At 42.9% G+C, this 25,413-nt stretch overlaps 1 protein-coding gene across 2 annotated transcripts in view; it reads right to left on the bottom strand.

Annotated features, from left to right (window-relative positions):
- minar1 (membrane integral NOTCH2 associated receptor 1) overlaps positions 1–25,413 on the bottom strand; it is a 225,103-nt gene that overhangs the window by 146,465 nt on the left and 53,225 nt on the right. For both annotated transcript variants that reach the window (XM_072564883.1, XM_072564882.1), the window contains exon 2: positions 23,191–23,445. In XM_072564883.1, coding sequence (XP_072420984.1) covers positions 23,191–23,445 — 255 coding nt within the window. The remainder of the gene's footprint in view (positions 1–23,190; positions 23,446–25,413) is intronic.

The following is a 25,413-nucleotide window of genomic DNA, read 5'->3' on the forward strand; positions in this document are numbered from 1 at the left end:
TGAACATCGAATCCCGACAGTGTGGAAACTAGCCCTTCAGCCCAACAGGTCCACACTGACCCTCTGAAGAGTAACTCACCCATTCCCCTACATTTTATCCCTCACTAATGCAGCTAACCTATACATCTCTGAACACTATGGGACAATTTAGCGTGACTAATTCACCCTAACTGGCACATCTTTGGATTGTGGGATGAAACCGGAATACCCGGAGGAAACCCACACAAACAAGGGGAAAATGTGCAAACTCCACACAGTCGCCCAAGGCTTGAATCGAGCTCATGTCCTTGGTGCTGTGAGGGAGCAGTGCTAGCCACAGTGCCAATCTGTAACAATAAAGGAATGGTGATATATTTCCACGTCAGGATGGTGAGTGGCTTGGAGGGGAACTTGCAGGTGGTGGTACTCCCATATATCTGCTGCCTTTCTAGATGGAAGTGGTTGTGGGTTTAGAAGGTTGAGTTGAAGGAGCTTTGACAACTTTCTGCTCTGCATTTTGTAGATGGTATGCACTGCTATCACTAAGAATCTGTGGTGGAAGGTGTCAGTGTGGTGAATGTGGTGCTAATCTTTTTGAATATTGTTGGAACGGCACTCATGCAAGCAAATGAAGAGTATCCTATCACACTCCTGACTTGTGCCTTGTAGATGGTGGTCAGGCTTTGGCAAGTCAGGAGGTGACTTACTCACTTCAATCTGAATCATTATAGGTGGGTCGATCAGTAAGTTTGCAGATGATATGAAACTTGGTTTGGGATGGTAAATAGTGAGGAGAATGAGCAGTGGGATATCAATAAGCCAGTCAGCTGGGCTGATCAGTGGCAAATTGTTTTCAAACTAGGTAAGTGGGAGGTGATACACTTGGGCAGACAAACAAAGTAAGGGGATCCAGGATGAATGGCAGGACCCTGGGAAGAACAGAGATCAGTCCTTGAAGGTTTCAGAGTAGGTGGTTGAAATGGTTAAGAAGGCATTTGAGATACTTGCCTTTATTAGTCGAGGCATAGGGTTTCAGAGCAGGCAAGCTATGCTGGAACTGCAAAAAACATTGTCTGGGTCACAGTTCGAGCATTGTGTGCAACCCTGAAATCCTCATGATAGAAAGGATGTAATTACTCTGGGCAAGGTGCAGAGGAGATTTACCAGGATGTTGCCTGGGTTGCAGAGTTTTGTTTTCCTTGGAGCAGAAGAGACTTTAGGAGGACAAAGATTGAGCTGTATAAAATTATAACCATAGATAGGGTGGACAGGAAGGATTTTTTTCCCTTTAGTGGAGGGATTAATGACAAGGGGGTATAAATGTAAGGGGCAAGAGGTTTAGAGGAGAGGTGTCTGAAACTCAATGTCTGTAAGGGTGGTAAAGTCAGAAACTCCTATAATACAGGTATTTAAGAAGCATTTAGATGTGCACTTGCAATGCGAAGGCATACAAAGCTATGGACCAAATGCTGGAGTCATAGAGATGAACAACACAGAAACAGACCCTTTGGTCCAACTAGTCCACGCTGACCAGATATCTCAACCTAATCTAGACCCATTTGCTAGCACTTGACCCATATCACTTTGAATACTTCCTATTCATATACCCATTCAGATGCCTTTTAAATGTTGCAATTATACCAGCCTCCACCACTTCCTCTGGCAGCTCATTCCATTCATGCACCACCCTTTGTGGGAAAACATTAATCCCATATCTTTCCCCTCTCACCCTAAACCTATTACCTCTAGTTTTGGACTACCCCAATCCAGGGAAAAGACCTTGTCTATTTACCCTATCCATCCTCCTCCTGATTTTATAAACCTCTATATGGACACCCCTCAGCCTCTGATGCTCCAGGGAAAACAGTCCCAATCTATTCAGCCTTTCCCTATAGATCAAATCCTCCAACCCTGGCAACATCCTTGTAAATCTTTTCTGAACCCTTTCAAGTTTCATAACATCCTAGGGTGCTTGTTGAGACCAGCGCAGATTTGATGGTCTGAAAGGCTTTTTTCCGTGACCTCATGACTCTGATCCTAACACAGAGACTGTTGAATAAACTCAGTTGGTCTGGGGATATCTGGAGAGTTAATGTTTTGAATCTGGTATAACCCTTCTTCAGAACTCAGCTCAACAATTATTACACTGTTTCTAACACATGACTCAATGTTTTCTTCCTTAATGCTCTGTCTAACAGTATTAATACATGACCCTTCTAAACACCACTCCTGCCACTGTGTTTCAGACTATTGCTTTTCCTAATCACCTCACTTATTAATTCTGATCTTTTGAACCAAGGTCCTTCATCACTAATGTCCTTGTGTCATCCTTAGTATTAGGAACACCCACTTTCCTTTGCCATTCTGTCTTTTGGAAATATGTATGTCTTGGCATATTTATTTCTAGTCTTGGTCACCTAGTAACCATGGACAGAATTGAATCCAAGCAACAGAAACTTGCTGACTTTCTGGAGAAGCCACAAGAGCAATGTATCACTTTCCCTGGGGATCAATGACCATAGGGACAATAATCCCATTCCCTGAGATTTTTTGGCCAATAAGAGATTGCTGCTGTCCATTGAATACTGCACTAGCAGGAACAATAATAATCGCTGGTTATTTAGTCACTCGAGGCTCAGGATCACCAAGGACCCAAACAATAGGTCACTGAGGGAAAGATGAGGTTCCTGGGTGGGGGAGTCATTGGAGAGAGGAGCATGGAGAGGTTAGCAGCCAGGGCAGTTTCACCTTTTTCTGATTCTGGGTCCCTCCATTAGACACTAAGTGTCTGACAATGAGGACCTCTTCCTTGAAGCTGCTTGGCAAATCCGGCAACAGACATTGGTTTAATGTGGTAGGATGCGATGTGACCTGTAACTGAGCTTTGATTACCCACTTAAAGGTCTCAGTTGAACAAACCTTCCCATGGCATGTAATTGGAACTGAGGCAGGAAGGCAGTGGGGCCCTTAATCTTCCCATCTGGTTAAATGGACATCCATCACCCCATATCCGAACACACTTTAGGAAGGCCTTGCTTCCCAAATTAAAGGCATGATATCAAAGATGCATACCCAACTCAAAGACAACAATTGTGAGTGTGTTTCTTCAGGAACATGCTTTACTTTTGTCACCACAGAAATAACACCACAAAAGCTGGTATGCTGTCACCAAGTCACCCTTTATTTACACTTGCAAAGTCCTTGACACTAGTTGAACTCCCCTCAGAGCTCGCTGTCAGTGTGTCAGAATGTCTGACACTCCTCTCTTTATCTGTCAGCTTGGGCTCCCTGATTGGGGCAGTTAATCTGGTTCCATCAGGAAACTTATATTCTATGAGGTCTACCTGGCTGACCTCATCACAATCACTACACTTACTTTCAGTAGGACAGATCTAACCAAAAACATGATGTATCATTCAACCCATAAACACACCTATTTAATTTCCATGGCTCCCCTTCTATATCACTCACATCATTCAGTGTTCTCAAAAATATTTCCTGTTGAAAATTTTCACCTTGCAAAAGTGCAGTTTGTATATTGATTGACTTATGTTTCCAGGAGCCTAGGGCTAAACGAAACATGAAGATTTTTGATATCTCGAGCCACAATCTCAGCTTTAGATTAGATTACTTACAGTGTGGAAACAGGCACTTCGGCCCAACAAGTCCACACTGACCCACTCCCCTACATTTACCCCTGCACCTAACACTATGGACAATTTAGCATGGCCAATTCACCTAACCTGCATGTTTTTGGACTGTGGGAGGAAACCGGAGCAAACCCACACAGACATGGAGAGAATGTGCAAACTCCACACAGTCAGTCACCTGAGGTGGGAATTGAACCTGGGTCTCTTGCACTGTGAGGCAGTAGGGCTAACCACTGTGCCACCGTGCCACCCACAAGGAGATTAGTGATGAAGGACCTTGGCTCAAAAGATCAGAATTAACAGGTGAGGCGATTAGGAAAAGCAATAGTCTGAAACACAGTGGCAGGAGTGGTGTTTAGAAGGGTCATGTATTAATACTGTTAGACAGAGCATTAAGCAAGAAAACATTGAGTCATGTGTTAGAAACAAGTGTAATAATTGTTGAGCTGAGTTCTGAAGAAAGGTCACACCAGATTCAAAACATTAACTCTCCAGATGCCCCTAGACCAACTGAGTTTATTCAACATTCTCTGTGTTAGACTCAGAGTCATGAGGTCATGGAAAAAAGCCTTTCAGACCATCAAATCTGCGCTGGTCTCAACAAGCACCTAAGGATGTTTAGCCTTCTCTGTCTTAGCAGGGAGCCCTTTGTGCATATTTATCTATCTGGTAAGGTTGACTATCCCCTGTCTACACCATGTGTACACTAAATTATTTTCAGCTTCCCAATTCCTTTCGTTTGGCATCTTACATCAAAATACCTCTAAGTTGTCAGTATCCACTAAATCTCTGAATTGTAAGGGGCTGTTCCATCAAACTCTGATTGTTACTCATACTGCCAACTCACTCTGCACTGTTACTACAAGATTTCTCTTTCTTTTGACCCGAATTGTTTGTACATGTTTGTGATCATTTTCCATATCAATATTTCCATGGTCACTTCCAGCTCTATTTTCAGAATTTGTACGCCATTTTCAGACCTTTCACATCAGTTCTATGTGTTGTGCCGAGGATTTAGCTTAATCTAAGATCAATCTAACCTACACACCCCTCAATTTACTCCCATCCATGTGCTTGTCCAGCAGTCACTTAAATGTCCGTAATGTCTCTGATTCTACTAACACCACTGAAGTGCATTCCATGCACCCACCACTCTCTGCATAAAGAATGTACCTTTGACATCTCCCCTATACCTTTCTCCAATCACCTTAAAATTATGACCTTTTTGACAGCCATTTCTCCCTGGGGAAAAATCTCTGGCTATCTACTCTATCGATGCCTCTCATTACCTTGTTCCCCTCTATCAAGTCCGCTCTCTGCCTTCTTCTCTCCGATGTGAAAAGCCTTAGTTCATTCAACCTCTCTTCATAAGCCCAGCCCTCCAATCCAGGCAGCATCCTGGTATATCTTTTCTACATGTATATTCAACCTATAATGAGATGACCAGAACTTCGAAAGAGCTGCAGCAAAACCCTGGTTCTTAAACTCAATTCCCCCACTGATGAAAGCCAACACACCATACGCCTTCTTAACAACCCTATCAACTTGGGTGACAACTTTGAGGGATCTATGTTCATGGACCCCAAGATCCTGCTGTACCTCCACACTGCTAAGAATCCTGTCTTTAACCCTGCATTCAGCATTTACTGATGCTATTCTCAAATTGGATTAGATTCCCTAAAGTGTGGAAACAGGCCCTTCGGCCCAACAAGTCCACACCGACCCTTCGAAGAGCAACCCACCCAGACCCATTCCCCTATATTTACCCCTGACCAATCCAGCTAACACTACGGGCAATTTAGCATGGCCAATTCACCTAACCTGCACATCTTTGGATTGTGGGAGGAAACTGGAGCACCCGAAGGAAACCCATGCATACACGGGGAGAATGTGCAAACTCCACACAGACAGTTGCCCGAGGCTGGAGTTGAACTCAGGTCCCTGGCGCTGTGAGGCAGCAGTGCTAACCACTGAGCTCTCTCTATAATGTTGGCATTCTTCCATTCCATGATTGCTTCTGGCATATAATTACTTTGGTGTCTACTTTCAGTTGTTGTCCCCTGGGGTTTTGCCAAAACCAAAGCCATAATTGTTTTTCCATCACCACCCTTCACCTTTCCATTCTTTCTACCCTTCTCAGTCTCCCTTAATGCAGGACATTCATATGCTCACAAAATGTGGAGTTAATTATAGTCCCTTCCGAAGCTGGAGGAAGAGCATTTATTACCCTAGAAGTCGTTGATTATTTTTTCTCCAAAAGACGATTGTCATGGACTCTAGCCTAAACCATTTGCAATGCCTGTGGCAAGGTCAATGTTAATTTACACTTTGGGTTGACCTCCAGGGATTTTGTAGAACATTTTGTAAAATTACTGTGTGGTTTCCTTCACATGTACCTAAAGGAATTATCTGTTGCTGTGTTTAAAGGCACAATGTTCATACTTCCACACATATTCCTAAATCCATCATTGGTAAATTCTCTTCATTAACTCTTCAACTAGTGACCAGACTAAGAACAAAGATTCTCATGGATTCTGTTTCATTCAAGGTTATCTGGAGGACACAGCAGCCCGCTTAATTGACATAATATCCGCAAACCTCCACTCCCTCCATCACCAGTGCTCAGAATCTGACTCACCAGCCTGACTTGGGAATATTTTGTTGTTCCTCCAATGTCACTGGATAAAAATAATGCAACTCTCTCCCTAATAGCATTGTGGGTTTCCCTACATCAAATGGACGCCTGTTTCAGTAGTGACTTGCCCCCTACCTTCCAAGGACATAAATGCTGGTCCAGACAGTGACATCTACATCCTCTGAATGAATTAAAAAAAAATCTAGGGAAATGTTAAAGAATTGAGGCAATGTGGTCGCTCAGTGGTTTGCACTGCTGTCTCACAGTGCCAGGGATCCAGGTTCGATTCCACCCTCGGGCGACTGTCTATGTGGAGTTTGCACATTCTCCCTTTGCCTGTGTGGGTTTCCTCCAGGTTCACCGGTTTCCTTTCACAGTTCAAAGATGTGCAGGTTAGGTGGATTGTCCATGCTAAATTGCCCATAGTGTCCAGGCATGTGCAGTCTGGATGGATTAGCCTTGGGAAATACAGTGTTACACGGATAGGATTAGTCTGGGTTGAATGCTCTTTGGAGACTTGGTATAGACCCGATGGGCTGAATGGCCTGTTTCGACATTATCGAGATTCTATCATTCTAAAGATATATTCTAACTGCTTGTAACTATTAAACCGTACCACTGAGCACCACCGACACTCCGATTGCACAGTCCCCCCAACCCCACACACCTTCTGATCTGGCCTCAATGGAGACCTGGCCTTCACCTGACTCCAATCCACTGCCGCTTCCCCCACCAGTACCAAGCCCTGCCCTCCATGTTCCCCATACTTCCCAATATCGCAACTGCCACCTTGACCAAGTTGGACCCAATACCTATGACCATGCCCCCACCCTCCCCAAACCAACCTATGCCAGATCCATCCTACCCCCACTGGACACACACCTCGATTTATATTAAGCTCACCTGCCTGCCACCCTATCTCCCTTACTCACCTAGCACCTTAACTCCGATCTCCCATTTCAATAAGCCACTTGCTAACATTTCTGTCCCAGGATTGCTGCAATATTCCAATGAAATTGAATTTCATAATCCCATAACTTCAAAAACTGACTGGATTATGTGTGCTCCCCATTTTTCTCAAGTTCTTTACCCCTTCTCCCCATAACCTTGTCTTATCTGGGTCTTGTTTACATTTTTTTTTAGTAGAGAAGACCCATAATTTCTTTTTCACATTTTACCCTACACCCATTTTACATTCCCCTTTTTGATTTCTTCACCATTAATAACCCCTTTCTCTTTCCTGGCCCTTTACACCATCCTCCAACCTCTGGTCAGAAGTACTATAAAATATATTTTCCAATATCTTCCAGTTCTCAATGATTCATTCCAGCTTCAAAGCGTTAACTCTGTTCCTCTCTCTACAGATGCTGCAAGAGTGACTGAGGTTTTCCAGCATTTTCTCTGAACCTTTCAGATTTCCAACATTTGCAGTGTTTTGTTTTTACCCAAAACTCCTACCCACCTACCATACATACTTCACTCTTTTACAGTTGCTGTCATGGTGACTGGTTGTGCTGCTAGATATTGAAACATGGAATAGCACACACTGACTGCTGTGAAAATAGGTGCGATTGTGATGGTAATTCTCTCCAGTGCTAGCTGCGAGGATTCCTGGGCAAGTTTCAAAACAGGAAGCTACTACCCAGGAATCCCCACACAGCAGAAGTCTTCAAAACATAGTTTATTTTCCAACCAGAGCTGGAAATAAAGTTTCTGACCCTAACCGTGGATCGTTATTGTAGACCGGCTGTGTCTATTATCATGACTATGCAGTGCAAGGTAGCAATGTGTTTTTTTTTCTCAATCCCATACTCACAAGTAAGGGTTGCTTAGCTCCGTGGGTTGGACAGCTTGTTTCTGATGGCAGTAGTGTGGGATCAATTCCCTCACTGCTGAGGTTACCATGAAGGACACTCCTTCTCAACGTCGCCCCTCACCTGAGGTGTGGTAACCTTCAGGTTAAATAATCACAGTCGCCTCTCTCTCTAATGAGAGATTGGGACTATGGAAATATTACTTTTTAGGTACAAGTCCATTGTCACAACTTGATCGAAGTTTCTGCCAAATGGGAGACTGACTCTTTGCTGTGGTGGCACCTTTTTTACAACATCGCATTTATCACTAAGTTGTTCTGTAAAGTTAAAGTACTGCTTCACCCCTTAGTAGGATTTTTAATCTGCACGCGAATGGATGGGATGCTGGTGTAGTTTTGAAGATAATTACTTTATTTTGCTTTAAACGCCAATCTTCTGATGCCAATAACACCTAATTTGTGTTTTGATGAGAAAAATTATGATTTGTTAAGGGAATGCTACAATGTTGAGGTTGTGTAAATTTGAAATCCAATAACTTTCCAAAAACAAGTACCTCATCATGTTCTATGTCAAACTGCCTTTGAATCAGCCGCATAGATGGATTGCTCAACACATCAACTATGCCAATGAAGTTATTCATCCCTGCTTTTTTACAGTGAATCACGGCTATTTTTCGTGTTTTCAGCATGTTGCCATTCCTAAACCTGAAGCAGGAGGAATTCGCAAACTCCATAACCTTACATCTGCCCTCGTTATTTAAATAATCTGAGTATCATTTTAATCAATCCATTTCAGACAGTGTGGGTGTTCACCCACTATTTAACCTAGCAATAGTAAATGAGTCTGCTGCTAAAACATTCATTACTGGGCTGAGGCTCCTTGGGACTTGTACAATTGCCTCTGTCTGATCGAGCTTGAGTTTGATGCTCAGTGCAGACTCTTCTCCTCCGTCTGCTTTTATTTTTTTCTCTCTCTCTCTTTCTCTGCTTTAGAAGAACTGTAATGCTGAACTTTATTTCTTTATTTTTCCAATCTGTATCTAAGATTTGTAGTGAGGCACCTTTGAACTTAAGATGGCACTGGAAATGGTGACTTTGCAAACTCTTCACTGTACTCATGTATCCCTGTACTTGAGTATATGTGACAATAAAATGTAATTTTAATTCTAATTCTAATCAGCATTGCCAGCTGTTCCTTCTGAAATTTCCATACCATATGTAATTTCTAATACATTATTATTCCCCTTAAAATGATTCATTACATTTTTAATCGCATCTAAAACACCTGATTTACATGTATACCCCAGTCATTCCTGGTATTCATTCTTTTGTTATAGCTCCCCAATTCCTGTCATCTGGTATAATTGCCAAATATATCTCTCATCTCACTCTTTATAGTTCTGACTTTACATTTGTCCTGCTGCCTATATCTGGATGATCTCTCATTGCTACTCTTACATTCCTTGTGTTAGCACTGACTGCTCCAAAGATGCCACTCGGTATTAATATAGTCCCAGAAATATTTATGAGACTTCAGACTTCTGTTTCAAAAGCATGATTCTTTCCAAAATCTAACATAGTTGACACGCAAGTTGACAGATAAGTAAAAGTCTATTTAATGTTTTGCAATTTAAAGGTAGGCACTGAACAAGGGATTTCCAATTTTTTAGATTATCCAAACCTTCCTCACAGCTTCCAATTCTTGAGGCTCCAGCCCTGAGAATATTTTATACCTGATCTTGATTCAGGAAATGATAGTGCCAAAGCCAAACCTTGTTTCCACTTTGATAAGGATATAACCTATGTCCATTTCATCCTCCCACTGAGCAAACCTTTCAGCTTCAGAACATTGGCAGGAAACCACAACCCAATACTTTACAATTGTCTTCAGTCATTCTTCTCAAAACAAAAACTCAACTCAAATTTTAAATCCTTCTTTCTGAAAACTAACTCAATTTCCAATCTTCCATTCTAGGTAATAATTCTCTGCCACCAAGGTCAATTCAGATCTATGCCTATGAAAGGAATAGAATCAAGTCATTATTTCCTGGTCATTATAGTTTACTGACTACTCAGACATGTATACCATTATGTGCCCCCACCTGCTGCCCTTTCTTTTAAGTCAACCTCTTCAAACATATTATGACATAGCTCCAGGGCAGGAGGCCTTGAACCTGGTCCATCTGCCATTGCACGACAAGACACAATAAATTATAAAGTTTCTGCACAGTTTTATTCGAGACCTTTTGTGTATGAGGCTAACATAAAGCCACTACATTACAAAGACATTGCTATTCCTATTTAAATTCAGCCATTAAATTCCAGACAGCTGCATAACTCTTGCTATGCTGCCATCTACACTCATAATGAACCCCTCAAAGCCTATCTTAGTGCTCACTGCATCCCAGCACAGGGCCCTCTGCATTCTGAAACAGGGGCCTCTACACCCTCACACAAGCCCCTCTACATCTTGACACTGTGCCCACAAACACATTCTACACCTTGAGTAAAACATCTCCTACACCTCAAGCAAAACATGCTCTACACCCCAACAAATTCCTCTCCATACTATGCGTCTACCACCCTGATCAAAACAGCCTCTGTTCCATAAGATAGTGCACACTACTCTTTGACAATTTTTTATAATCATTCATGGGATGTGGGCATCACTGGCTGGGACATTCCTAATTGCCCAGAAAGCAGTTAAGAGACAAACACATTGCCTTGCATCAGGAGTCATATGGAGGAAGCTACAATGGTTTTAAATATGAGCAAGGCTTTGATAAATTGGAGAATGTAACTTAAAAGGATTGTAATAGACAGGTAACGATAAACAGTGAAAGAGTATGTGCAGGAACTGCAAGAATTGTTCATTCCTGCCTAGTGCAAAAATAAGGCAGGAAAGGTGGTCTAGCTACAGTTAACAAGAGAAACTGGGGATTGTATTAGATCCAGTAAGAGACACAAATTGGCCAAACAGCAGACCTAAGGTTTTGGGCACTTTAGTTTTCAGCAATGGGAGACAAAGGGAGACAAAGGGATTGATTAACAGAGAAAAAATAAAGTCTGAGTGTAAGCTTGTGGAGAACATACTAATTGATTGTAAAAGCTTTCATAGGGATTTGAAGAGAAAAAGACTAGCAAAGACAAATATAGCTCCCTTCTAGTCAGAAGAAGAGTTATAATGTGGAACAAAGTTGGCAGATCAATTAAATATATATTTGGGTCTTTCTTTGCAACCATGGACACAAATGACATTCCAGAAATGAAGGGGAACACAGGGTCTAACAAGAGGGAGGAACTCAAGGAAATCAATATTGTTAGGGAAAAGGTGGTCAGAAAATTGATGGGATTAAAGGCAAATAAATCTCCAGGTCCCGATAACCTACATCCTAGAGCACTTGAAGAAGTGGCTCAAGAATTGTTGGATGCACTGCTAGTTATCTTTCATGATTCTATAGTCTCCTATGGATTGGAAAGTTATTAATGTTATTAGGCAAAATTTAGAGTCCATTATAAAGGATTTAATAGTAGAGCATTTGGAAAACAGAACCACAGAAAAGAGGTCAGACAGAGTCAGCATGCATTTACAAAGAGGAAATCAAATTTGAAAAATCTACTACAACTTTTTGAGGGTGTAACTAGTAGAGTGGAAAAGGGGGAGCCAGTGAATGTGGTTTACTTGGATGTTCAATGGCCTTTAATAATGTTCTACTTAGGACACTCACATGTAAAATTTAAGTGGATGGGATTGGGGGTAGTGTATGCATGGATAGAGAACTGTTTGGGAGACAAGATATGAAAAGTAGAAATAAACATGCCTTTTTCCAAGCATTAGGAAGTGACCAGTGGACTACAGTAGCAATTAATGCTTGGACACCAACTATCCACAATACGTTTTAATGACTTAGGTGAGGGTAGTAAATGTCTCCCAAGCACAGATAACACAAAGTTGGGTGGGAAGGTGAGCTGTGAGGAGGATGCAGAGATGCTTCAGTGTGACAAAGACAAATTGTGTGAATGGGAAAATGTATGGCAGCTGCAGTATAATGTAGATAAAGGTTAGATTATCCACATTTGGAGCAAAATCAGGAAGGAAATAAAGAGATGCCCTTGTACACCAGTCATTGAAAGTAAAGAAGGTAAATGGTATGTTGGCCTTCACCGCAAGAGAATCTGGAAACAGGGGCAGGAATATCTTGTTGTAACTGCCTTGGTGTGACCACACTTAGAACACTGTGTGCAGTTTGGGGCTCCTTCTCTGAGGAAGGATGTTCTGGCTACAGAGAGAATGCAATGAACCAGACTGATTCCTGGGATGGCAGGACTAGCAAATGCAGAAAATGGATCATTTAGGATGATATTCGATGGAGATTAGAAGAATGATGGATGATCTCATGGAAACCTATAAAATTCTAACAGGACAGGTCAATGTAAATGCTGGAAGGATGCTCTTGATAACTGTGGAAACAAGACCAGGGGTCACCATCTAAGGATACAAGGTACATCATTTAGGACTGAGATGTGGAGAAATGCTTTCAACCAGAGAGTGGGAAGTCTGAGAAACTGTCTGTCATAGAATGTAGTTGAGGGCAAAATATTAAATGTTTTCAAGAAGAAATTAGACATAGTTCTTAGGACAAAAGGGATTGAAAAGTATATGGAGAAAATTGGAACAGGATACTGAGTGAATGATCATCCATTATCATATTGAATAGTAGTGCAAGCTCAAGGGCTGAATGGGCTACTCTGGCTCCTATTCTTTGTGTCTATGTCAGTTTACAGCCCAATGCAGAACACTCTACATCATGATACAGCACCCTCTGCACACTGATACAATGCCCTCCACACCCAAACACAGTGTCTTCTCCACCCTGAAACTGTGCACGCTACCTCCTAACACAGTGCCCTCTACAGTGAAGTGCCCTGAAGAATCTAAACTTGCACTGAGTTTCTTCACTCACAGTCCTACATGCAATGATTGCATCTTCATGTGAACATGCTGCATTGCGCCCACCAAGGGGTGGCTGTTATTGCATTCCACAGAGTAACACGATTCTATCTGCTCCCAGTCACTTAGAATGGGTAAGAGTCCTGTGTAACTTGTGGACAAGATAAGAATTGTGAATTTGGTGAGGAACTTAAGTCTTTCATCTTTTAGAATGGGATATGCTAGTTTTGGATCTTTAATATGCAAATCCCAGAACTCCTTTTAAATTATACCCTCAAGATAGCTTTAGCTTTTCTAACAATAGGTGCTTTCTCGCATTAATGGTGTGAGGTTAAAGTCTGTGTCCCAATGTTGAGTCAGACTGGTTCTATTTCTAGAGTGTGCTTACCGAATCATACATGGATTTATGCAGTTTTTGAGCAAAATAAAATGTAATTCTGCAAAGACAAATTCACCCCATAAACTTTTATCTTTGTGCGTGCAGGAGAGACAGTGAGTGTGCATGTGAGTGTGTACATGTGGATGTGAGTGTGTACATGTGGATGTGAGTGCATGTGAAAGAGTGTGTATATGTATGTGTGTAAGCTTGGTTAACTGTGTGTGTGAGTGTGATGGAGCCTGCGAGAGGGTGCATACATAGATGCAAATGTGATGGGTGTATGTGTGTGCGTATAAGAGAGAGCTTGTGTATGAGAGAGGGTTTGCGTGAATATGAGTATGTAGGAGTGTGTGTGTGTGCACTTGTGTGTGTGAGAATGCATATAATGCAGTGGGGTCTCATGAACCCAAGGTTGAGGTCATCCCCATGGGTACCGAAATTGGCAATCAGACTCTGCCCAGCCACTTTGCGATGTTTCTTGTCCTGATGTCCACCTTGGAGGATGGTGACCCAGTGGTCAGAGACCAAATGTTCCAGACTGCTGAAGTGTTCCCTGACTGGGAGGGAACACTCCTGCCTGGTAATTGTTGCACAGTATGCATTCATCCATTGTCATAGAGTCTGCTCGCCAATGTACCAAGCCTCAGGGCATCCTTTCCTGCAGCGATAGACAACATTGCCAAGTCACATGGGTTGCGTACATGGTGGGAGATCCTCCCATGTGTAATGGTGGTATCCATGTCAACACTCTGACATGTCTTGCAGTGGTTGCCATGACAGGGTTGTACAGTGTTGTGGTTAGATGTTATGCTGAAGGCTGGGCAGTTTGCTGCAAACAGTGGTCTGTTTAAGATTTGGTGATTAGATTAGATTAGATTCCCTACAGTATGGAAACAGGCCATTTGGCCCAACAACATTCACACTGACCTTTCGAAGAGCAACCCACCCAGACCTATTCCCCTACCCTATATTTACTAATGACTAATACACCTAACACTGAGTAATTTAGCATGGTCAGTTCACCCTCACATCTTTGGATTGTGGGAAGAAACTGGAGCACCTGGAGGAAACCCACGCAGACACGGGGAGAATGTGCAAACTCCACACAGACATCGAACCCAGGTCCCTGGCGTCACTCTTTAAAGGCGAGAGGTGGAGGCATGGGGAAGACCTTGGCGAGGTGCTCATCTGCATCTATAATGTGTTGTGGGCTGCAAAGAACATGGCGTAGTTCTTCTTTTGGACTATAACCTGGTGTCGTGTGATTTTTAAGCTTGTCCACCCCAGTCAAACACCGGCATCTCCAAATCATGACTACTATCGACACCACTAACTACCAGCTCAAAGTGGAGAGGATCTCCAAGAAGATCGTGCATGTTGACACAGGCATCAAGTTTCTGCAGCAATGCGGACAGACTTTGCCACCGCACCTCTCGCAAACTCCTCAATCAGCTCATTCACCAACTCTACAGCAGGCACCATAACCTTGAAACTAAGATGGAGTCCACACTCTCAACCTGCACTCAGGATACTGCAGTACAGTTACGGGACATTGCCAAACAGACAAGGCGACAGAACTACACCACGCCCATACACAACAAGAACAACTAACTGAAGAAACTTGGCATCACCACCAGCAGTAGCCAAGCCCACTCCCTGGCACCACAGTTGAAAATGTTATCACCAGTGAGAAGTCGATTGTCAACTTATTGGGCCATACCCTTCAACTGGAAGAGATTGAAGTTCTTAGCAGGGGACTCAATTTCTGCCCCATCACCAAAATGGACCCCATGGGTGTTGCAGCAGACACGGAGGAATTCATCAGACAAATGAGACTCTGTGAATTCTTTCATGATGTCAGCAGTGATCCCAATGAGCTCACCGATGAACCTGAGCAGTCATCACAGGGATCCGTAAAGGAGTGACTAAAGAAGGAGTGAATCTGGACCCCACTGGAAGGCCACTGCCCTGGGCTTGACATATATCCTCAAAGCGTCAGGAAGCATGTAAATGCCAGATTCATCAGCTGCACCCACCAGGTAGAGCAGAACATTATCTGATCACAACACAATACCATCCATTCTCTCAAAACCAATCACAGCATTGCCATCTAACCAGCAGATAAAGGAGGAGCCGTCATCATTCAGAATAGAACAGATTACTGCAAGGAAGTGCACAGACAATTGAACAGCCAGAAACACTATAGGCAACTATCGGCTGATTCAACCAAAGAGCACACCCGTGAACTAAAAGCATTGATCAGGACTTTGGATCCAGTTCTTCAGAGTACCCTATGCACTCCCATCCTGTGTACTTCCTGTGTAGGGTACTTCTACTGCCTTGCAAAGATACACAAATTCAACACACCAGGACGTCCCATCGTATCAGGCAATGGGACCTATGTGAGAACATCTCTGGCTATGTTGAAGGCATCTTGAAATCCATTGTACAGACCCGCAGCTTCTATCACGACACTACAGATATCTTACAGGAACTCATGGAATACAGGGAGAACTAGCCATTTGGATACAGAACTGGCTCAAAGTAGAAGACAGAGGGTGGTGGTGGACGATTGTTTTTCAGACTGGAAGCCTGTGACCAGTGGAGTGCCACAATGATCAGTGCTGGGTCCGCTACTTTTTGTCATTTGCATAAATGATTTGGATGCGAGCATATGAGGTACAGTTAATAAGTTTGCAGATGACACCAAAATTGGAGGTGTAGTGGACAATGAAGAGGGTTACCTCAGATTGCAACAGGATCTGGACCAGATGGGCCAATGGGCTAAGAAGTGGCAGATGGAGTTTAATTCAGATAAATGCGAGGTGCTGCATTTTGGGAAAGCAAATCTTAGCAGGACTTATACACTTAATGGTAAGGTCCTAGGGAGTGTTGCTGAACAAAGAGACCTTGGAGTGCAGGTTCATAGCTCCTTGAAAGTGGAGTCACAGGTAGATAGGATAGTGAAGAAGGTGTTTGGTATGCTTTCCTTTATTGGTCAGAGTATTGAGTACAGGAGCTGGGAGGTCATGTTACAGTTGTACAGGACACTGGTTAAGCCACTGTTGGAATATTGTGTGCAATTCTGGTCTCCTTCCTATCGGAAAGATGTTGTGAAACTTGAAAGGGTTCAGAAAAGATTTACAAGGATGTTGCCAGGGTTGGAGGATTTGAGTTAATAGGGAGAGTCTGAACAGGCTGGGGCTGTTTTCCCTGGAGCGTCGGAGGCAGAGGGGTGACCTTATATAGGTTTACAAAATTATGAGTGGCATGGATAGGATAAATAGACAAAGTCTTTTCCCTGGGAACCCTTTTTCCAGAACTAGAGGGCATAGGTTTAGTGTGAGAGGGGAAAGATATAAAAGAGACCTAAGGGGCAACTTTTTCATGCAGAGGTGGTATGTGTATGGATTGAGCTGCCAGAGGATGTGGTGGAGGTTGGTACAATTGCAACATTTAAGAGGCACTTGGATGAGTATATGAATAGGAAGAGTTTGGAGGGATATAGGCCAGGTGCTGGCAGGTGGGACTAGATTGGGTTGGGATATCTGGTCGGCATGGACAGGTTGGACCGAAGGGTCTGTTTCCATGCTGTACGTCTCTATGACTCTATGGCTCTATAACACAGCACCCACGGATCAGTTGAACTACTAACATTTCTCATCACAATGGACGTTTCCGCACTCTACACCAGCATCCCCCACAATGATGGCATTGCTGCAACAGCCTCAGTCCTCAACACCAACAACTGCCAAACTCCAAACACCATCCTACAACTCATCCGCTTTATTCTCGATCACAACGTCTTCACCTTTGACAACCAGTTCTTCATCCAGACACATGGAACAGCCATGGAGACCAAATTTGCACTCCGATATGACAACATTTTCATGCACAGATTTGAACAAGACTTCTTCTCTACCCAGGACCTCCAACCAACGTTATACACCAGGTATATTGACAATATTTTCTTCTTCTGGACCCATGCCGAGGACTCACTGAAACAACTATGCAGTGATATCAGCGAGTTTCATCCCACCATCAAACTCACCATGGACTACTCTCTACTATCTGTCTCATTCTTGGATACATGTGTCTCCATCAAGGATGGGCACCTCAGCACCTCACTCTACAACAAACTCATAGATAACCTCACAATGCTACACTTCTCCAGCTTCCACCTAAAACATATTAAAACAGCCATCCCCTACAGACAGGCATGCACAGGATCTGTTCAGATGAGGAGGAATGTGGCGGACTTATCAAAGTGCTCAAGGATGCCCTCATAAGAACAAGGTATGATGCTCAACTCATCGACTGCCAGTTCTGACGTGCCACAGTGAGAAATTGTAAAGACCTCGTCAGGAGACAGACATGAGCTGCAACCGACAGGGTACCCTTGGTTGTCCAGTACTTCCCAGGAGCTGGGAAACTACACCATGTTCTTCACAGCCTGCAACACGTTATTGATGAAGATGAACATCTCGCCAAGCCCTTTTCCACACCTGCACTTCTCATCTTCAAACAACCACCAAACCTCAAACAGTTTGCAGCAAACTGCCCAGCCTTCAGGATGACATCAACCACAAACCTGTCACGGCAGCCACTGAAAGACATGTCAGTGTCGACACGGAAACCTCTATTACACAGGGGGACACCTCCCACCATGTACATGGTAGGTACTCACAGTGTCTATCTCATGCTGCAGACAAGGATGCCCTGAGGCATGGTGCATTGGCGAGACAAAGTAGAGGCGACGGCAACAGATGAATGGACACCACACAACAATCAAAAGAGAGGAGTGTTCCCTCCCAGTTGGGTAATACTTCAGCGGTCCTGGAAATTCGGCCTCGGACCGTCAGGTGACCATCCTCCAAGGCGGCCTTTGGAACACACAACAACGCAAAGTGGCCGAGCAGAGGTTGATAGCCACATTCGGTACCCATGGGGATGGCCTCAGCCGAGACTTTGGGTTCATGTCACACTACAGGTGACCCCACTGCTTTATAGTCTCTCTCTTTCTCTCTCTCACACACACACACACCCCTATGTGCTCATGCAATCACACAGAGCCTCTCATACACAATCTCTCTCATGCGCACACACGTACACCCCCTGCACTCATACCAATGCACACACCCTCTCACAGACTTATACCCCATCACACTCACACACACCCACACACATATATAAGTTTATAGGGTGAATTTGTATTTGCAGAATTACATTTTAGTTACATCAAAAACTGCATAAATCCATGTAAGATTCTGTAAAGTCCAACTTTAGCAATAGAACCATTCTGATTCAACATTGGGACACAGACAGACTTTAACCTCACACCTTTAATACATCATCTGAGCTGAGGTGGCACCACTTGTTAGAAAAGCTGAAGCTAACTTGAGGATATAACTTAAAAGGAGCTCTGGGATGTACATATTAAAGAACTGAAACTAGCATATCCCATTCTAAAAGATGAAAGACTAAAACAAATTTAGATTAATATATCCTGACAGCTCCATGACAACCCTGTAAGCCTTTTGCTCTAACTTCTGTTCTTATGGTCCTGTTCGACAACCACCTGATGAAAAGGGAGTGCCTCAAAAGCTAGTGCTTCCAAATAAACCTGTTGGACCACAACTTGGTGTTGTGTGATTTTTAAGCTTATCCACCCCAGTCCAATACTGGTACCTCCAAATCATAACATGCAGGAAAGTGAGTGTTGATTTTTTGATTGTGTCGGATCTGGAGATTACAAATAGAAACCTGGTGATGCCACTGAGGAAGAGAGTTTGCTGTGCTGTATGTTTATGCTCCAGTTAATGATGTTGCCACACACCTTGTTCCTGCTGCCTTACATTGTTCAGTAGGTACATGATGAATTGGTCAAACAATATGTATCTTTCACATCGGTTCCAGAGCTGGAGAGAAACGCTGTAAATGTGATGAATGCAGTGTAGGTTACAGTTATCCAGCAGAACTGGAAACCCATCCATACAGTCCTGTTTGCCCTCACACCATGGAGAAACCGTGGAAATGTAAGGAAGAACTCTATTATGCATTCCAGCTGGAAATCCTTTGGCGCAGTCACACTGGGAAGAGACCATTCACCTGCTCCATGTATGGGAAGGGATTGTATCTACCTGCTTTTTTTAAACAGTGGCATCATATTTGCTGTTTTCCAATCTGCTGGAACCGACCCAAACTCCAGCAAAATTTGGAAGATGACCCCAAGTAAAAAGGAGGAGGTATAGCTAAGGAGCAGGTGGCTGGGACCCCTGGAGATATAAGGAGGATAGCCCTTGGTTAAGAAGATCAGGGTGTTTTCAAAAAGATTCTTTAAGTATATTAAAGAAAAAAAGAAGAATCAGAGTGGTTAGCACTGCTGCCTCACAGCTCCAGGGACTCCGGTTCAATTCCAAACCTCGGATGACAGTCTGTGTGGAGTTTGCACGTTCTTCCTGTGTTTGCATGGGTTTCCTCTGGGTGCTCTAGTTTCCTCCCACAATCTAAAGCTGTGCAGGTTAGGTGAATTGGCCATGCTAAATTGCCCATAATGTTTAGGGATGTGTAGATTAGGTGCATTAATCAGGGGTAAATATAGGATTTTCTTTGGAGGGGGGGGGGGGGGGTGGTTGGAAATTGGCCTAGGTGGGTAACTCTTTGGATGGTCAATGTGGACTTGTTGGGCCAAAGGACCTGTTTCCATACTGGAGGGGTTCTATGATTCTATGTAGTTTGGCTGGCTATTGTGGCTAATCAGATCAGATCGCCTACAGTGCGGAAGCAGGCCCTTAAGGTCAGTCTTCCTTAAGGTAGAGAAGGTTGGGAGGTTAATATGAGTATTCAAAACTCATGAGGGGCTGGATGGGGTAGACAGGAAGCAACTGTTCTGATTGGCAAAAGATAAGAATCAGAAGACACAGACTAAAAGGTGACTGGCAAAAGAACCAGTGGCGACATTGGGAAGTGTAATCACAAAGTGAATTAGGATCTGGAATTAGAGGGTGGTGGAAGTAGGGCCAATCATAAAGAGAATAAAATAAATGTAAGAATATAAGAATTAGGAACAGGAGTAGGAATTTCAGCCCCCTGAGTCTGCTCCACCATTTAATACAATCCTGGCTGATCTCATCTCGACCTGAACTTCCTTTTAAACTCCAAGTTAGATTATCCACTTGAAGAGGAAAGAAATTGCACAATGTGATGATCTTCAAACTATTGGGTAGTCACTTGAAAAGGAACTCTTGCAAGTTACCTCATCAGGACTGTCATGACCCGAGGAAGGAAAGTTTTGAGACATCTGCCCTGTTGTTGTCTGTCTTACAATAAAACTCTGGCTGAAAGCTGTTGTTGAATTGGCCTCCAGAGCTACCCTGCTTGAATAAAGAACACTGCACTGTGGAACTGTATGACTGTGCAGTGTCATATTTGAATAGGGAGTGATCATGCTGCTTGTGTTAATAAAGTAATGTTAATACATAATTAATTTGCATTTATTCCAGGTTGTGTTAAAAGTTACAAATTTGTAGTTTATTTATTTAGTTTATGGTTCTTGCTGTTAACATTGACAGTGAGTGGAAAGTGTTGTGATCATTTATATCAAAATGAAGAATCTTCTCCAATGGGTGTTTGAGTCAAATCCCAAAAGCTAAGAACTCTCTGCAAGGATGTTAGTGTTTTATTGTTGGACCTAAGTTCTGTGGACTGCTGAATGATTTTGAACTTTACACATAATAACCAAACACTGGTAAGACTGAGGAAGGGATTATTGAAAATTTTAATTGATGAGTATTTGTTAGATAGATTTGATAAATATGGCCATTCCTTGTGGCAATTGTGCCGTGTCCTGGAAGGTCCTATGACGTGGTGGGGTGCTTCAACGGCTTCAGTGATGTGGTGGGTGTGGATCCAGGATCCCAATGGCCCGGGATTCCTTGAAACTGCATCTGCAGTGTTTTCGGAGTCATGATGAGTCCAGCACAGCCCTGGATTCTTTGAGGCAGCTTTGGTATTATGGTGGGTCTGGCCTGAGATTGCAATGGCCCGGGATTCCTTTCAATGGCTGGAGCATCAGGTTTCCCCAGTCTGAGGAGCATTGGAACCATGAATTGAACTAAGATGGACTTTGTCTTAATTTGTTTTATATGTATAATTTGTCATTAAAATAGTGCCGGAGTATGGTGACTTAAACACTTTTCACTGTATTTTTTTATACAAGTACAAGTGACAATAAATTACTATTCTACTCTAAATTACTTTTCTGTTGTACTGTTATGCAAGGGAGTTAAAGGATGTAAACTAAGGCAAGTTAATGAAGTTAACATACAGATTAGCCACAATTGCATTGAATGTGGAAACAGAGGAACTGAGGAAGTGAATGGCTTCCTTCTGTTTCTACGCTTTTAAATGAAAGGTATAAACAGAAAAAATCTGAGAACCCTTGATTCTAATGCCCCCCTACACATTAACTGCACAGTGGTGGAACGAGTGGAGAATGTCAAGCTCCTGGAAGTAGTCATCCACAACAAGCTTTCTTGAACTCTTCATGTGGATGCACTGGTTACAACAGCCCAATAATGTCTCTTCTTCTTCAATCAGCCGAGGAAATTTGGCATGACAATAAATACCTTTGCAAATTTTCATAGGTATGCCATCGAGAGCATTCTGTCTGGATGTATCACTACCTGGGATGGCAACTGTACCATTCAAGATCGGAAACAGTTACAGAGAGTGGTGAACTCGGCCCAGACAATCACAAAGGCCAACCCCCCATCTATAGAATCCATCCACCAGGCCCACTGCCAAGGAAAGGCCACCAGCATTCTCAAAGATCCATCCCACCCTGGCAATGCTTTTCTACAACCTCTACCATCGGGGGGAAGGTACAGAAGCCTGAACACATGCACCAGCCGGTTTCAAAACAGTTTCTACCCTACTGTTGTTAGAATACTGAATGGACTCACAAACTCTTAACACTTGCCTGTACCTGTGTTTTGGTTTTTGCCCGTGTTTACCTTTTATTTACTTATCTCTGCTATTTAAATCTGTGATCTGCCTGTATTGCTCACAAAACATAGCTTTTCACTGTGCCTCGGTTCACGTGACAATAAATTCAACTCAATTCAACTCAACTCCCCCCATCAGACACTCCTTGGATGGATAGCACTGGGTGAAACCCAGAGGAAAGCCCATTCTACTCTTTAGAAACAGAAAATCTAGCTGCCTTGACTTTGTTCGCCGACTTCACCGATTACTTTGGCGAAAAACAAAAAATAAATGAACAAACAAAAAAATGGTCCTCCCTTGACTCTGTTCCCACCAACGTCTTTTGGGCAGTGACCACAAGGGCCCAAACTAAAAATAAACTCAAACTCAAGCAAAATCAAAGAAAACAAATAAACCAATCCCCTCTGCTCCATCCCCATAGAACATCCTGTTGTCCCAGGGACAACTATGGTTTAAAATCCAGAGGAACTTCCCATGCTCATTTCAACTAAACATAAAATTCCCCTCACACCGAGCCCCATCAAGCACATTGGGAACAGGGAGAGTACAAGGAGCTAAAATAAATGCCCCTTTGGATCTTCAAAGTGGTCCAAAAGCGGAACAAAGGGAAAATAAAACAGGCTTCCTCCTGGGGCACCTCTGTGCTTGTTAAAACATTCTCCTTGTCTGTTGTACGATGACCACTCCCTTACTCTGACAAAAAGATTGTAAAGTAAGGTTAAACAGTGACAACAAACACTCCAGATAAAGTCAGAAGATATTGAAACTAAGCCTTACCTGAATATCCAAAACGGCTGATTTGGCCTTCTCACTAACATTCTTGTTGTATTCCTCTATGGTCCATGATGGCTGAGGTCGCTTTTGCTCCAAGACCTCAGTCAGTCGGAGGTCTGTGTACAACGGATTGCTTTTCATGTGGGACTTCATGGAATTTGGATAAGCATGTGGGCTGAAGACTTGTTCGATCAGAAGAGAATCTTTTCCTGGCTTTGATGGTCTGTGTGATTGTGAAATGACGTATCGTCGATCTAACTGGAAAAGATGTCAAAGGATTAAAGCCAATGAGCAGTTCAGACACCTCACTAAAAGCAAAGAGAGTTATTCAATCGGATGTTTGAATTCAAAAATGAAATACTATTAAAATAAAATTAATGGTTTCAGTATAAAGATCAATAGACCATAAGAAATACCTGAATTATTTCTTCTTTATGATGTGGAGGTGCCAGTGTTGGACTGGGGTGGACAAAGTTAAAAATCACATAACACCAGGTTATAGTCCAACTGGTTTATTTGGAAGTCCTAGCTTTTGGAGGTCTGCTCCTTAGGCAGCTGATGAAGGAGCAGCGTTCAGAAAGCTAGTGCTTCCAGATAAACATGTTGGACGATAACCTAGTGTCGTGTGATTTTTAAATATTTCTTTTTCGGGAGTCTTAATCTGAAGGCAGTCAGATAGAGACAACAGAGAACATTTACAACCAGCTTCTCTAGGTTGAAAACATTACGTGGTATTTCTTGAACTGGTTTGTGTGGGCCAGTAGAGCTTTCTGATCTATTTTTGAAACGTGGTGAGCCAGAATTGTTCAAACTGTTGAAATCTATCAAGATCAGCACTAGACTAGTAATCCAGGAGCCCAGGCAATGTGTGGCCAAATCCTATCACTGGATCTGATGGAAGAGAAATTCAATCAATAAACCTGGAATATAAACTAACTTCTGTCATGGAGACAATGACATCTATCGTAAATTGTCTTAAAAATCCATTTGGTTCACTGATGTCCTTTTGTGAAGGAAATTTGTGATCCTTACCCTGTCAGGCCTACATGTGACTGCAGATCTACAGTGTGCAACTTTAAATGACTGGGTGAGTCATACATAATGAAAGTAAAAGTCGACCATTCAACCCCTTGAGACTACTCCATTGTTCAATAAGATCTATGCTGATCTGTTTATGTTTTAAATCCCATATTCCCAGTGAACACTGTGAATTTTGATTCCTTTCTATTACACAAATTTATCCATCTTTGTCTTAAAGATTTTCAATAAGCCCAACTCCATCACCTTCTGAAGCCAAAATTTCCAAAGTCACACAATCCTCTGAAAGAAAACATTTCTCTTCACCTCTGTCCTGAACGCCCGACCCTTAATTTTGAAACAACACTCATTAGTCCTGGACTGACCCACAAGAGGGAACATCCTTTGCACATCCACCTTGTCAAGACCACTCAGGGTCTTATGCATTTTGATCAAGTCACTCCTCATTCCAATGGAGACTCATCCTAGATATGAAGTTAGAATGGCTGTCAGTTTTCCAGCCCCTATGTGGAAATGAAAAGCTGATATGAGACTTAATTGGAATTTCTTCCAATCTTAAAGGACTGAAGAAGAAGACTGAACAACTAAGTATGACAGTGCTGGGGAAAGAGTGCGACAAGCTAAATAGAGTTAGAGAGTCATAGAGATGTACAGCATGGAAACAGACCCTTCAGTCCAACTCATTCATGATGACCAGATATCCTAAATTAATCAAGTCCCATTTGCCAGGACTTGGCCCATATCCCTCTAAATCCTTCCTATTCATATACCCATTCAGATACGTTTCAAATATTGTAATTGTACCAGCCCCCATCACTTCCTCTGGCAGCTCATTCCTCACATGTACCACCCTCTGTGTGAAAACATTGCCCCTTAGGTCTCTTATAAATCTTTCCCCTCCCACCCTAAAGCTGTACTGTCTAGTTCTGGGCTCTTCCACCCCAGGAGAAAGTGAGGACTACAGATGCTGGAGATCAGAGCTGAAAATGTGTTGTTGGAAAAGTGCAACAGGTCAGGCAGCATCAAAGGAGCAAGAGAATCAACGTTTCGGGCATGAGCCCTACATCGTATCATCTGTCGTCGTTTCCGCCACCTCTAAATGGACCCCACCACCAGGGATATATTTTCCTCCCCCCCATCAGCGTTCCAAAAGATCACTCCCTCCATGACTCCCTCGTCAGGTCCACA

This window comes from Chiloscyllium punctatum, chromosome 48 (assembly GCF_047496795.1).
Source record: "Chiloscyllium punctatum isolate Juve2018m chromosome 48, sChiPun1.3, whole genome shotgun sequence".
NCBI lineage: Eukaryota > Metazoa > Chordata > Chondrichthyes > Orectolobiformes > Hemiscylliidae > Chiloscyllium > Chiloscyllium punctatum.